The sequence below is a fragment of the Vitis vinifera genome, chromosome 12 (assembly GCF_030704535.1).
Source record: "Vitis vinifera cultivar Pinot Noir 40024 chromosome 12, ASM3070453v1".
NCBI classification, from domain to species: Eukaryota; Viridiplantae; Streptophyta; class Magnoliopsida; order Vitales; family Vitaceae; genus Vitis; species Vitis vinifera.
The window spans coordinates 6,604,879-6,620,351 of NC_081816.1; the positions used below are offsets into that span (position 1 = coordinate 6,604,879).

Consider the following 15,473-nt stretch of genomic DNA (forward strand, 5'->3'; position numbering starts at 1 on the left):
AATGAAAATTTTGCCAAACATGTTAAATGTGTAATGGAGCTATAAAAAAAATATGATTAAGGCACTAAAGACAAAACTCGTAATTAAAGTAGTGTTGATATAATTAAAAAAAAGGTTAAGATACGAAAAATGTGATAAAAGTATAAAAAACGTAATCATGGTATAAAAAAAAATTAATGGTTGTGAAAAAAATGTAATAATGATTTTAAAATATAAATAATATGACTAAGGAATAAAAATAAAAAATTTGACCAAATAAATTTGGTATGAAAATTCTGGTATGATACAAAAATGTAACCGTGACTAAAAAATATGGGTATGACATAAAACCTGACTAAGATTAGTAGATCGTGATCATAGTATAATAAATGTGATCCTATACGAAAAATGTACGAGGAATGCGACTTATATAGGAAAAATGCATCATAAACAAAAAAGGGGTTTTCATAATGAGGGCATGATCGAGGTGATATTTAGATGGATTTTTTATTTTTAAAAATTAAAAAGTCGTGTATAAAATGTTGGATTTTTTTTTATATGTATAAAAATTAAATTTAATTTGGAAAAACTCGAATGATTTCAAATCTAATCAGCCGTGACGTTTAAACCCAAAGATTTAATTAGTCAATATAATTATTATTTTTATGTTACGTCACCATAATATTTATAACAGGTGCATTTCAATTAAGAAAATAATCTCTAAAATTCCAGCAGGGAGCCACGTAAGCTTGGTTTTGGAGTTAAAATAAAATAAATAAATAAAAAAAAGAGAGGAAAGAAAGAAAGAGGAAGGAAATCGGACAGCTGGGAGCGTCTTCAAGTACTGAACTCTGGAAATTTAGCGAAGCAACGGGTTAGGGTTTTGGAGTTGTGTAAAGAGGAGTGATGGCGAAGCTCTGTTCTAGAATGTTCTTCACCGCTCGTTTACAGTTCAATCGCTTCATTTCTTCTTCTACTACTGCTTTTCCTCGCAGAGTAGTCGTCACCGGTATTCTCTCTGTTTTTTCCTCTGTTTGGCTACCGAGAGAGCCGAGGAAAACAAAATTGATGAAAAATTTGGACCTTTTTTCGTTTTTTTGTTTCGGTCTCCAAGAGAGCTAAATTCTCTGTTTTTAAATTTTTTTTTTCAAATTTAATTTTTTTTTTTCTCGGTGACCAAATGCTACATTGAGCTTTAAGATCAATTTCCGTTTCGTTCTTATGTTTACCCGCTCTATTCTGCGTTTGGTTGCTGAGAAAACTCAGGAGAATGAAAGAAAGAAAATTTTGAAATTTATATTTGGCTTGAGGAAAAAGTGAAGAGGTTACTACAAACTACCCTCAATGCCTGTATCAGTGTCAACTTCCAAAAAATGAAAGATTTGAGATTCAAAATTTTGGCTCATTTCTCCTTTCATTTTATCAATGACCAAAGGGAATGTCAAGCTTCAATTCCACGTTCAACCGTGTCGAAACGTCTTGCCCTCTCTGTCAAAGCCACTCATAGTGTAGTCTGTTAATGAACAAGATCGAAGAGTAGAAAGGAAGAGAGAGTTTCTGTTTCTTTTGTATCTGTAATCCCAAATATAAAAAATAAATTCTTTTATTTCCCTACAATCTCTAAGCTTTTTAATGGAGCATTAAGCTTCAATTGCAACTACTTTCACTTTCTCCTTCCCTCTCTATATACAAACACACACTAATGTAAAAAAATTATTAGTTAGATCTGTAATAGTATTGATTTTCCATGGATCTAAATATGTCGTAGGTTTAGGCATGGTGACTCCTCTTGGTTGTGGGGTGGAGACTACATGGAAGCGACTAATAGAAGGGAAATGTGCGATTAGGGCCATATCTCCTGAAGACCTCAAGATGAATGGATTTGATAAAGAAACCCAGTTGCACACATATGATCAGTTAACATCAAAAGTTGCTGCAATTGTGCCATGTGGAACCAATCCAGGTGATTTCAGTGAGGAATTATGGCTCAATTCCAGGGTAAGTACATAATTTCAAATCTGGTTGGTCCAGAAGTTTGTATCATTTTGTTACTGGGGGAACCCTTTCCAATGCTACATGATTTGGTGAAATTTGATTTCTCATCTTGTGGTGACTGATAAATTTTAGTTGAAGAGAAGTGTTAATTAGTTAATATCTGCAGGAATGACTCTGATACAATAAAATCTGAGTATTTTCCATTTGATTCATGGTAGAGTACAGTTTGGATGATTTGGGAGCTATGTGTTCAGTGCTACACAAAAAGAACAATTATGGAGCACTGGTGTTCCAAATTTAAATTTAATTTTAGGTGTTGGGCACCCTAAAGTATATGCATTTTTCCACTATCTCATCTTGTTTCATATGATGTTTCCCACAAAACTTTAGTTGGACCATACAAATACTATGTCAGGCATAACTTGTGAGCTTTAGGTTTCTCCAATCACTGCCAACTCCAGATTCCTGAATTGCATATGCAGAGAAGGGAGAAGGGTAGTTGTCAGCAACATAAATTTTTAAAGAGCAACAACTATCCAATTTTATAGCAATCAGTCCTATTATTCTAATGTTACGATCTATAAATTGGTTACTTCATCTTGCCTCTGGTAATTACAATTAGATAGAGATAATCAAGTCATACAGTTTTGAGATAGACTCCATGGGCATTCCAACAAAAGATGGATGTGACCTTAGTTGAAGCTCAACATCTATGCTTTCTCCCAGTGTTTCAGATCATGTCACACTCCTGTGGCATCAAATATACTGGGAGGATGTGCTTATCCACAGGCATATCAACAGGCAAGCTGTAGGATGTTATCTGCCTGCTTTCAACCAATATGGTGGGAAGTCTGACCCACTGGATGCCAGGGGCTCCATTGACAAGAATGGCTGGCTAATATCTTGCCATTGGTAACTTCTGTGGTGGGTCATTGGTTTTCATCACCAGTTGCACTCTGGTTATTTTTCTTTCCAACAGATCCACAGCTTCTCACATGATGTCAAGTCAACTTTTCTTTTGGATAATAAGAATGGATTCTTATTCTCTGTTCCACTACTTCCCATGTTGCTTCTTATTGTTGGTTACCACTCAGGATTTTCTGATGTTTTATCATGGTATTTTGTCTGTGCATGCGTAAGTGAGTGTTTTGAATTAATTTTTTTGCTTCTCTCTCTTTCATAGGACAGTAGATCAATTGCAAGATTTATAGGATATGCACTATGTGCAGCGGATGAAGCTCTAAGCGATGCAAAATGGGCACCCTCCGAGCAGGAACAGAAAGAAATGACAGTAATCATCCATATTTTGAAGATATCTAGTGGAAAATTTTTCTTTGATGAGTAAGTACTTTTCTAATATGAAAATTTCCAGGGAGTTTCCATTGGTGGAGGAACTGGAAGCATTAGTGATATATTGGATGCAGCTCAAATGATTTGTGAAAAGGTTGGTTGTTTTATAGCCCTTCCTAAGTATTAAGTGTCTTGTAAATTGCACTTCTTTCTTCTCATCATCATTCAAAATTCTTCTTCATTGCCATTTTCTCCTGATAATTGAGCTACAGGGTTGATAATGACCTATATGGCTCTGGAAACAATATAATGTGATAAGTGATTACTGTCTCCTTTTTTAACACAGCGCCTGCGTCGTCTAAGTCCATTTTTCATCCCACGGATCTTGATAAACATGGCATCTGGTCATGTGAGCATGAGATACGGTTTTCAGGTGTGCTGATAACATCCATTACCTAAAGTTGTTATACAGAGAAATATATAATGAGCTGATCAGGACATGTGGCTAGACATGCAACTACATTTCATGTGTTGCTTTAATACACTGGTTAGACGTGTAACTGTCTGACATGTTCATAGACATGCGTCTAAATTTCATGTGGCCCTTTGAAGCACTGGCCTGGACTCCTAAATTGGTGCTTCATCTATCTAATGGTCAGGGCTCTATAATTTGATCATTCTGCAGAAAATAAACTATTTGATCTGAATATTTTATTAGCTAGCATATCGGTTCATTTCCTTGGTTACACCACATGAAAGATGGGATTGACTAGTTGAAATATCAGAATAATGATTTGAAAACTGTGCACAGTAGTAGAGACTGTGGAGCCCATTGTCCTCAGTAAATCTCCAGCTCATTGTGTATTCTCTGTTTCAATTTCTTGAGCCAGTATTATTTTCATGTGATTTGAAGTATATGATCATTAGTATTCTTGTGATGAAAGATATTGTTGCATAGTCTAGTCTTGCTTTTGAATCTAGGGACCAAATCATGCTGCAGTGACAGCTTGTGCTACTGGGGCACATTCTATTGGCGATGCTGTGAGGATGATTCAGTTTGGAGATTCGGATGTTATGGTGGCTGGAGGAACAGAGTCCAGCATTGATGCTTTATCAATTGCAGGATTTTGCAGGTAATGATATTTGACCCAATATGGGCTAGCAAGCTATATGTGCGAGGAATGAGAAGATAGACTAGCAAATAGCTGATTCCCAAAGTTATTACAATCATGGGCAGGAAATGCATCCTTTTTCTGATAGACACAGATTGGAATTGACTATTCAGTGCACTTGCTTTAAATTTATCCATCAAATGGAAGATATGACACAAGGCAGCAGTGAAGGACTAGATAAAGATATGCCCTGCTTATTGAGGAATCTGTTTTTGACTTTTAGAAATCTAGTTGCCCGTATCCATATGAACAAACTCAAGCATGGCCGCCTAGGAGGAGATTAGACACTATCATTGCCACATTACAGTGGACAGCAAAATTGTTAGTTGCTCTACCAGTATTTTGATGTACAAAGAATATTTAAGGAATGCCAGATTTGGTTTTATTATTTTTTTTATGCATATATTCAGTTCTTGGGAGTTGGCTATCCTTGTGAATCAAGTTCTTGTCTCCATATTCTAGCTAGCAAGCTGTTAATTCATTATTTTCACTATGCAGGTCTAGGGCTCTGACTACAAAGTACAACTCTTGCCCACAAGAAGCTTCACGACCTTTTGATTGTGGTCGAGATGGATTTGTGTAGGTTAATGATTATAATGGCTTTATGTTTTACATGTGATGAATGTCTTTGTTGCTTTTTGTTGTCAAGCTAACATATGAATCAACCCAGGATAGGAGAAGGTTCTGGCATCTTGGTGTTGGAGGTGAGTTTAAACCTGTTTTAACCAAGCATTTCAATTATAGAAACTTACATTTCCCTTTTAACATTTTTCTGCTATCCTTTCCAAACTTGATGTGGTTATGTTGCCATTCTAGTTAATAAATCTTTCTTATGTTAATGACAAGGTAAGTCATGGATGCTTGATAGGTAGGTTGGGTTGCTTGTGTGTGTTGCTGTTGGTGACATGGACATGGGTTGTATTTGTGGCAGGCCTTTGTTGGCAGGATGGTCAACTTCTTAATTACCTGATAGGCCATTGTGCCTGGATCAGTGATCATGATGCTCATGTTGAGATAAGTTTCAACTGAGGTAGCCTTAAGTTGGGTCCCTAGCATTCTCATGAAACACACTGGAAAATTATCAAATTTGTTCAAGATCCATAAAAATCATCAGGTATTGGTTAAATTTAATCAAAAACAAAATTTAAGGAAATATAAAAGGACTAATTGATCTTCTTTTTCATTTAGAGAGGACTTTAGAAGATTCAGTGGTTTTTGTTAGTTCCAATTTGGAGGCCAAAATCTTGTTTTGGATCTTCAATATTGGTAGGTTTTGTTTAGGAATACAAAATCTAAGCATATGGGAGCAGGAAATTGAGAAAAAATGGAAAAAATTTAGAAATTTTTGTTCTTGGACCATAGTCTGCTATGGTTTGGCTCTGGAACCTTTGTTCACTTGAACCATTATCACTTGGTTCAGCCAATTCCCAACTGTTTTAGTACCCTGTATCTATGTGTTTTTTCTGATATGGAGGCCAACAATTTGGCTATATATCAACCAATATTTAATGCCTTATTTTAGATTGGTATATCATTTAGTTTCCATGCCTATTTGCAAAAAAAGGTTAGTCCTTCCCCCTTAGTAGACCTGCTTGTTGAATTGAAAAGGTCTACTGTTCTAGTTTAGCTAGCAAGCTGTCCTGGACATATACCTCTGTCCTACATGAACAAGTGGCTTGATGTGAACTTGCTTTTTTGTTACTTCCAGCATTTCACTAATTTATGTTTGCAATTGAAATCACTTCAACAAGCGCACATATAAAGTGTTTTACACCTGTCCATAGCATTAGTATTTGGTGGTTTTTTTACTTTTTGTTACCAAATTTTGCTCATCCTTCCTGGTAATATTTTACTGTTTCTACTTTTCCCCCTTCTTTTCTAATCTCTTTTTTTGGTGGAAATGAAGGAACTTGTGCATGCTAAAAAACGAGGAGCAAAAATTTACGCTGAGGTTCGGGGCTATGGGATGTCAGGTTGTTTTTCAACATGTGTAAATATAAATATTTTCATGGCTATGCTTCGGCTTCTTATTGGTTCTGCAGTTATTGGTATTGTTTAGGTGATGCGCATCACATTACTCAACCACATATGGATGGAAGAGGTGCCATTTTGGCTATGACCCGTGCCTTAAAACAGGTAACAAACTGCTGTTCATGGCTTCGAACGCCAAAATCAAAAGGTGTATCCAAGGATGGAAATTTTAGATGCTTGTTATCTGAATTAACTTCAATACTGTTTTAGGTGGGGGTAGCACATATCCAGGGTAAAGGCAACCATCCTTTGGTTCCCACTTGATGGAATGTACTGCATCTCAATTGATTTTTATTAGATAAAGTTAACTGTCTGAACTTTGATATATATATATATATATATATATATATATATATTGGTCAGATAAAATCATTTTGGCTTGCCATATGGCCAGGATGATTGCTTGGCTTAAATTTTTAAATAGCACTCTAATTCAATTCCACTCTTTGCTTGTGTGCTGTGGTTCTGGCTTGATAATGGTAGCTAGTAGCTCCTCTTTTGGTTGATCAGATTGGGATTCTGAACTAATTCCCATGAATATTTTTCATTTTGTGATGCCAGTATGCCTATGGAGATCTTTGTTGATTTATTAATGTGTTTCCTTTGCCATGACTTGCAGTCTGGTCTTCACCCCAATCAAGTGGATTATGTAAATGCCCATGCTACTTCAACTCCTCTGGGTAAACCACGTGGATCTTTAGAAATTGCAGCAATTTAATGCCATGAATCTAAAATGTCTGGATGTGCTAAAAAAGGGTGAGAATGTTGCTAAAATCTGTCATTCAGGTGACGCAATAGAAGCCAATGCTATCAAATCCATATTCTCTGACCAGGCAACATCGGGTTCTTTAGCATTGTCCTCTACAAAGGTAAATTTATTTAGTTATTTCTTTTTTATTATTATTTTTTTAAGTTAAAGATATCTGAGGAAAATGTGAGTATAAATTTCCTTGGCATTACTTATGACATGTAGGCCTCGCATCACCAATTTGTTATCCACACATCTTATCAGTTTGACAATGTGATCAAAATGTTGCTTGCTCTGACCACATTTCTTTACAGAGGATTTACATCCTTCACATGATCCTCCCGGCCAACCTCAGAAATCTAAGATCCTTTTCACACCTGTTCCCATTTTGAGTTAGGATATACATAGCTTCTGATAGAAATAGAAAACCATAGACTATGTTTGGTTCCTAAAGGAAAATGCGAGGGAAAGAAACTAGAGAGGAGAAGTAGAAGGAAAGAAAAAGTGAAGGAAAATAAAAAATAGATGTAAAATAAATAAATTATTTTTATATATTACTTCAAACACATTTAACTTATTTTTCTTCTTCAAGATTAAATAATTTTAAAATATATAAATTTCTAACTAATTTTAATTATATTTGATTTTCTTTCATATTTTACATAATGACATCAAACATTAGAAAATCACATTCCTTAACATTTTTTTTTTCTTTCCATAGTATTTTTTGGGAACTAAGCATAGCCTAAATTTCTTCATAAGAGAAATTTCTTAGCAGTATTTTGCTTCAATTTACCATGCACACACACAAATATATAGATAATATATATATATTCATTCAAGCTTAAAATATGACTGTTCAGAAATGCTTCCTTGATGCAAGTACATCACCTGTTCTGGGATCAGAGATGCGCAAACTTCTAAATCCTCCACTATTGAATCAAGCGGTCATCCTGCTCTTGAAATGCTTTATTTTGTTTTAACTCAGCATGCCAATCAGCAAATATTTGTTACTACTGAGTTTTATTTTCTGTATGGACATTTTGAGTTTTTATTAACCATGGCAAGCATTTGTGTGGTGATTTATTTTTCAATTCTAGGGTGCTATTGGTCATCTCCTTGGAGCCGCCGGAGCTGTGGAAGCAATTTTTGCAGTTTTAGCCATACACCATGTAAGAATATCCCAATCTTCTGTTTTATTTGCCAGAATCCCTCCAACATCACCCACCAATTTATGGTGGAAGCCTATCATGAACCTAATTGTTGACTTACATCTTAACCTTCTGCTTTCTCAATGCAACTGTATATAGACCATGCTCATCATTATTCAGGTTTTATAAACTTGATGAAACCTGAACACTCCCTAGTGTGCCAATTGTGACACATGCACAAGCATCCAATTAATGTTGATCATATCGGCATATGGTATTCCACTATGTGGATCGGATAGAACCACTTCTACTTTACATTTTACCAATCACCCGCTGTTCAGGTATTTGATCAGAATACAGCTTTTGGGTATTTCATGAGAACGGCATATAGCTACTTCTAGCAATCATAATTTGTATCCTATTCCTCTATTCAAGCTTTTTAACTCTGAAAAGTTTGTATTCATCATTCCATGGCTGTGGATTTGTCATATTGCAGGGAATTGCACCATTGACACTTAATCTAACCAGACCAGATCCTGTTTTTAGTGGTGGCTATATGCCTTTGACTGCTTCAAGGGAGATGCCAGTACGAGCAGCCCTGTCTAATTCTTTTGGCTTTGGAGGGACAAATGCATCCTTGCTGTTCACTTCTGCTTCTTAGAGCAAAATGTTAGATTGAATGCCGAAAACATCTGTTGCCAGGACGCAAAAAGCCAGGAAATGAGATGATCAGAGTATCATTGTGGCAGAAGCTTGCCCTTTATCGTTCCTAATTCTATTGCTAATGTCATCCAATTTTAGGAAATTAATTGGGCAAATTGAAAATTTTTAATTCTTTTTATTTAAAAAAAAATTAGTTTTGCAGCAGTTACTGTCTTGATTGGACTGTGGTTAATGATGTTTATGGGTTTGTTTCGTACATGGGGAATATAAAGGGTGGCTGTTTTGTGTGCCTAAAGTCTCAATAACCTGGAGATGGACAGGACAAGCATTTGCGTTTAGGGGATTTTAGGTAGTTTCATTGTATGACAAGAATGATACAAACACATGACGAGAATGATACTAGCTTCCCTCTTGATGAGCTTTTTAATCATTTTGTTGGAGTGAAGTGGGTACAAATCCCTGTGAATTGATTACAAAAGCCTAATTTTGGTTCAAAATTGTAAAAACAAAAAATGAAAGCCATATCTAAGCATACATTGATTTGAAGCCTTCCATTAGAGGAACCACTCTGGCAGACACCTTGGACTGCAACTTTGATACGGCTTTACGAATGTCCTGTAATTGACAAGAGGGGATGTCATGGAAAAATCGGTCGTCACCTTTTGCACAAGAGAAAAGGAACATGAGACAAGACTTATACTTTAACACGGTATTTAAGCAATTAGGCCTCTATAACTGCCCTTCTGTTTGGTATGTGGGAATAGGCATGAAAATAAGATAGGAATGGAGGTGAGTCATGATAATGACAGTCATATTTGGTTTTCATAGTAGTGAATTTTTATTTTTTATTCTCATTCTAAAAAGCAATTCAAACACATTGATGAATGAGAATCAAATTAATTTCTCATTCTCATTTTCCATTCTAGTGTTCCAAATGTGACCTTAATATTAATGCATTCCCACCTAAATGATCAATATGATAAATCAGTTAGGAAACCATCTAAGCATACTTGCAGCTTACTTGCAGAGCATTGCATGGCAGGCTAGGTTATGAACTAACAAAGACATGTTTTAAAATGACATATTTGTGGAACATGTCGATTGTGTTAGATGCTCAATGCTCACCTCAATATGGTAGCGGGAGGAGAAATGAGTTAGCAGAACAGCCTTGTTTCGAATCCACTCTGCATTTTCTATGATCTGCAGTTGAAACAGTTATATGCTTAAAAATAACAAAACCAAAATTAAAAAACCATCCTCAAAAGTCATTACATAAAGTCTTACATAGAGGATCCACAAAATTTGTCTAGATGATGTGATCTTTACCATAGTTTCCATGGGCCAAACTCAATTGTTTTAACTTCTACACCTCTCAACAACTCTGTGATTAAGTGGTCATTGTAGTATAATCATTCTTTCTTTCTTTCTTTCCTTTTTTAATCAGAAACACCTCAAATCATATTTAGTAATGAAAAGATCAGGATAAGACATCTTTCCACCATGTACAAATCTGCTTTACAAAATGTATGACCAACGGCAGAAAAACCTCAAAAATGAATACCTCAAACAAATGAGTGTGACCATGTTCTCGTGCATGATCAATGCTGATCCCATTATCCAGGAAAGTTGCCTGTCATATGATAAACTTCAACTGTCAAGGATGAAAATTTTCACCAGATTATAAACGGCATGTATATCAGATCTGGGTAGTGTTGCATATTTGTAATTCCGGCATGACATTACTTAAACCATAACCAAAGTATTTCTTCAGGAAAACATTGAATTGTGCTTTTCTCCACATCGGATGATAACCTAGAGATTGCTAGAGTTTATAAACAGGGGTTTTAGAACACTGGCAACTCTAATCAGTAAAAGGGATCCAGAGACAACCATATGGTCCACTGTTTAACATATTGGGTCAGGAACAACTCACATGCTGGGAGGCAACCTGCCAGATACTCGTATACATATAGCCAGCCCATGTTTAAAAGGCTATTGAGGTCTCCGACTCAAGGCAAGGCTCTACAAATTAACCTTGAGGCTATAGCCTCAACTTGTCAAGGCTTACAACTTAAATGCTATAACCTCAAGGCTGTTGAGGCCGAAGTCTCAAATATTTAAAGGATTTTCGGCCTTTATGGGTTTTTAATACATATTTTATAAGAGGCTTAAGTCTCAATATTCAATGAATTTTAATGGGTTCTATCATTCATGTCTTTGTGGACTTTTGATATAGATTTCATGAATTTTGTATTGGGTCTCTACTTGATTAAACCTTTTACAAAATATGGGTTTACTTGACTTTCAATTAACTTTTTAAATGGAAGGGAAAAAGAGAGATTGAGAAGAATAAGCAAATTGTTGACTATCCTAGTGGTTGATCTAATATATAATCTAATAATTGATGGATAGAAAAAGATACCACTACAATTGGTGGACGAAGAAGAAGAAGGATGGGTGGATATTAATACCAATGGGGAGGAAAATATAACAATAGGATATGATTATATTCCTTGAAAGATACTGGTGATAGTAATAGTAATGTTGAAAATTATTTGGTAAAGCCACAAGAGAGAGAGCTAAATTTTATGAGAGATAAAGGAACTAAATTAAAGCTATTAATAATAAAAAATAATCAATTTTATAGTTATAAAGTTTATGCCTTTTTTATTACTCAATTTTATTGTGACTTTAAGAGGTTTTTTTTTTCTTTTTGGGGATAATGTTTTATTATTTATTTGTTTAAGTTGATGCTAACACCTTGCTTCATTTAGGCAAAACGCCCCAAGACTGCCTTTGGCATTTTAAGACATTGTAACCAGCATCACCTTTTGGATGATGAGCAGTAGGGCATCCAAAGCAAGGGAATAGATTCTGCTTGTAATTAATTCAAGTAGTTTTAAGCATGCATCTTCATTAAAAGATAGCATTCCATTGAGAATAGAAAATAGAAAAGGAGAAACCCATGTCTTTTTGACAGACCACAGGCAGTTAGAGATCATCTTATTGGCTGTTTTACAATTAAGCTTGTAATAGCCCCATGGTTTTACTTGAGTTCTGCAGTTTTATTTGGTTTAGGGTCACAGATTGCAATCAGATGATATTCTCTGATTGAAAGTGAGAAACTTCTTAATGAAACTTTGATCTAAACTTGTAGGAAGTTCAATGAAACCATAATTTAAAAGTTGCCTATTAGAAATAGAAATAATCGTTTAAAAGTGAACTTGCCAGGTGAGGATAGTCTTCTACCATTTCTGAACAAAACTTCATCACACAAGATCCACAATAACAAGCATACTTGAAGGGGAGACTCTTTACCTCAGTTATGAGAACTTTTGCCCTCAAGGCATCAGCATTCCGTGGTTCAAGCATAAAATCAGACCTTGTATCCCCTGTGAAGGCCACCTCTGGAGACAATATAGTGTCTGTAATCTAAAGAGGAATTTTAAAAGTTAAAAAAATATTGGGTAATGGAGGATTCAATTTAAACTAATTTATAAAAAATTACAAACCTCAATACCAGAATTCTTCAATTTCTCAATCTGTTTTCCTTTAAGATGAATGTATTGCTTCTTCAGCTTTTTTCTAACTGTGTATATAACATAACCCTGGAGGAACCAAGTATCACGACTTAGAATGTGAAGGATCTCAGTTTGCAAACACTTGGTAAACTGAAAAATAGATATCAATAAAGGTAAAGTTGTTCCAAAGAGTGAAAACTGAAGCATGGATGCAAGAACTGTTTTTATTGGTGCAAGACCCATCAAAATGGCCTCACCAATGAGAGCAGGTAAATTTCCAAAAAATACAATACTAGGACGATTAGGGCCATCTGATTTTAAGATTCTAGGGCATCTTAAGCAACAAAAGACCAGTCCAAAATTATGTGGTATAATCATGTCACCTAGAGTTAGCATTTCAATATTTTTTCATGTAGAAATAAAAAGTCAGACTCATTCAATCTCAGGTTAATATCATATATTAGAAAAATGCATGTAAAAGAAGGGAACCTCTAATGGTCAAAGCACTCATATTCAAAATTTTCCCTATTAGTAGGTTGTACAAAATTAGAATAATGACACAACAAACATACCTGGCTGGGTATGACATGGTGAGTCTTAAAGGGCCTTACAACAAGATTATTCCGCATTTCATATGTTTCCCCTGTGGTTGAACTTATAAATTCATGATCAGAATGAAGAAGCATGAACACAATACATAAAGCTAAATTTAACAATCAAAACAACATAACAACATACCAACATCCAATGCAACCAAATCAAGCTTCAGTTCCACCTGGCTCAATGCTCTATGAATGTCAAATAACTTCTCCACATCCTCTTTAATACAAGGAGGCACAAAAATTGTTGGAGGCTTTAAGTTGTACAAACCACGAGTTGCAACATACATCGGTAGCCCACCCTGCATCAGTAGATAATGGCAAAAGCTCGTTATAACTTTAATATCCAAACTTTGACGAAACAGCTTCAAGAAAATAAGAGGAGGACAACATAAACAATAACATACACCATGCTTCTTATCATATTAGTTTTCAACAAAACCAGTCTTGGGCTTCAATCCATAAAAAGAGGTTATCACAACTTTGTTTTGTGCCTTAAATTCCACTCTAGTAGGCTACAGTGGTTCAAGTAACCCACCCAACCAGAAATTGATGTTAGTACAAGAAATTTGAAACATCAGACCTAATAAAAACTGAATTTCAAAGTGAAATTATCTTGTATTAATGCCAGAACATGGTTTCAACTCATGCCTTTTTAATTAAAACCTAACTATTGGGCTTACACATCTTACAACATTTTCTTCGGGTATGGTTTTTCTTTAATCTTGAAAAGAACATATGCTCTATGCATGATGGAAAGCAAGACATGCGGGGAGATAGTAGTTTAATTACTTGTTCAAATGTTTTAGGGGACTTTTGGGAGTTTAGAAAAAGTGATTTGGATTAAAATTTCATGGACAGTTCAGTAAGGTGGTTCCATCAAGCATGGTGTATGGATTAAGTAGGAACGATGTTACTGTCAAAAGGAATGAGCAGATATCCTAGGAAATTGAATGACTATTCCATTTTCCATCACATTCAACAGGCAAAAAAATCCATCATGTAGAACACAGCAATTAGAATAAATGAAGGCATAATTCTTATGAAATAGCACCGTATCACTTTTTATTGTCAGTTGCATTGCTTCCAAATTTTTTGTAATCACCCCATTTACAGTGATGAAAAAGAGCTTACAATGTGATCAAGATGAGCATGCGTAATGAATAGAAAGTTCTGCTGAATAGCCCGCGAAGGACACCGCCCAATATCAAAAGCAGATTTCAATTCCGGAATAATTACACAAGTCTCGTGCCCGCCAATGGAAATGCCCTCAATTGAATAGCCTTCTAAGTCAACCCCATTTCGAGCAACCTCGGCCCGCGCTTTTCTATACTCTTCTTCTTCTTCAATTGCTCGGCCGATTAGGGACAAATACCCAGACCCCTTTGGGCGACTGGAATGGGCTGTTATGTAGGATTTGGGATGTGGTTTTGGGATGGTGAGAGGGGGCTGTGGAGTGGGGTTGGGGAGTGGGGAAAGATATGGGACTTTGGAGGTTGAAAAGGGGAGAGAGATTTGCATTGTCTGATGGGTTTGAGAGAACTGGCTACATAAGGAAGATAGAGAGAGAGGGGGGTTTTAAGGAGGTTTTGCTCTCCGTCTCTCCAACACCTCAGTGTTGTGCCTGCAACTCTAATCCAAAAATGGTGAGAGATATTTTAGGTGTGTCAGTGCTACAGTTGGCTAGCGAACGACGTCGTTTCATGGGCACATGAAAAAAAATGTACAAATTACACGAGGCGTCACCATTTTAAATCTGGACTAGGGTTTCCAGTGACATGTTTTCTATTATTATTATCAATAATATTTAATTTATTTTTTTTTTAAATGGTGCTTTAAAACAGTAAAATGTGTTATTAATTTTCCTTTGCATAAATATATTTTTTCCTATTTAAAAAAGGAAATAGTAATAAGTTCTATATAAATTACAAAAACTATTTATATTAAAAATGTAATGATTTTTAAAAATTAATGAAAATAAATATATTATTCAAAAAAATTTACTACTTCTAAATTTTTTTGAAAACAATTGTTAAAGGATATAAGGGAAGTTTATGCTTTTTGTATGGAGTTGCTACTTAAACGGGTTTCAACTTAAACCCAATTTGAGTTAGGTTAAAGCCAAGAATTTTTAGGAAAAATATTAAATTTTAATTATTATATATATTTTCAATTTTCTAAAACAATATATACTTTCATTTTTATTTGTGTTATTAGAAAAATGAAGTTAAATTAAACTTAAGGTATCCCAGGTTAAAGGTTGAGTTGAGTTGAATTGAATTCAAGCTTATATATTGTTTCTTGATATGGGTTGAACTTGGATT

General features: G+C 35.1%; 2 protein-coding genes across 2 annotated transcripts; one reads left to right on the forward strand and one right to left on the reverse strand.

The window, feature by feature from the left end:
* The first annotated feature begins 768 nt into the window (after positions 1 to 768).
* On the forward strand, positions 769 to 9,233 carry LOC100244832 (3-oxoacyl-[acyl-carrier-protein] synthase, mitochondrial). Its single transcript, XM_002277161.4, has 14 exons — positions 769 to 988; positions 1,748 to 1,977; positions 3,158 to 3,265; positions 3,347 to 3,418; positions 3,611 to 3,697; positions 4,246 to 4,397; positions 4,935 to 5,015; positions 5,107 to 5,140; positions 6,343 to 6,409; positions 6,496 to 6,572; positions 7,087 to 7,147; positions 7,254 to 7,336; positions 8,316 to 8,387; positions 8,863 to 9,233. Exons 1-14 carry the CDS (start codon positions 886 to 888, stop codon positions 9,025 to 9,027), a joined length of 1,392 nt encoding a protein of 463 aa, XP_002277197.1. The 5' UTR covers positions 769 to 885; the 3' UTR covers positions 9,028 to 9,233.
* Positions 9,234 to 9,414: 181 nt separating this feature from the next.
* Positions 9,415 to 14,839, reverse strand: LOC100267142 (tRNase Z TRZ2, chloroplastic). Its single transcript, XM_002277205.5, has 8 exons — positions 14,284 to 14,839; positions 13,289 to 13,451; positions 13,123 to 13,193; positions 12,542 to 12,637; positions 12,348 to 12,461; positions 10,591 to 10,659; positions 10,155 to 10,229; positions 9,415 to 9,644 (listed from the first exon to the last, which is right to left on the reverse strand). The coding sequence occupies exons 1-8, from the start codon at positions 14,668 to 14,670 to the stop codon at positions 9,555 to 9,557; spliced, it is 1,065 nt and encodes a 354-aa protein (XP_002277241.1). The 5' UTR covers positions 14,671 to 14,839; the 3' UTR covers positions 9,415 to 9,554.
* Positions 14,840 to 15,473: the final 634 nt, after the last annotated feature.

Coding starts and splice junctions, on each gene's coding strand:
- LOC100244832 (XM_002277161.4), top strand. CDS start 886: ATGGCGAAGCTCTGTTCTAGAATGTTCTTCACCGCTCGTTTACAGTTC. Junction 3,266..3,346: donor AGGAACAGAAAGAAATGACA/GTAATCATCCAT, acceptor GAAAATTTCCAG/GGAGTTTCCATTGGTGGAGG. Junction 3,698..4,245: donor GCATGAGATACGGTTTTCAG/GTGTGCTGATAA, acceptor TTTTGAATCTAG/GGACCAAATCATGCTGCAGT.
- LOC100267142 (XM_002277205.5), bottom strand. CDS start 14,670: ATGCAAATCTCTCTCCCCTTTTCAACCTCCAAAGTCCCATATCTTTCC. Junction 13,194..13,288: donor TTTGGTTGCATTGGATGTTG/GTATGTTGTTAT, acceptor GTTCAACCACAG/GGGAAACATATGAAATGCGG. Junction 12,462..12,541: donor TGAAGAATTCTGGTATTGAG/GTTTGTAATTTT, acceptor ATTCCTCTTTAG/ATTACAGACACTATATTGTC.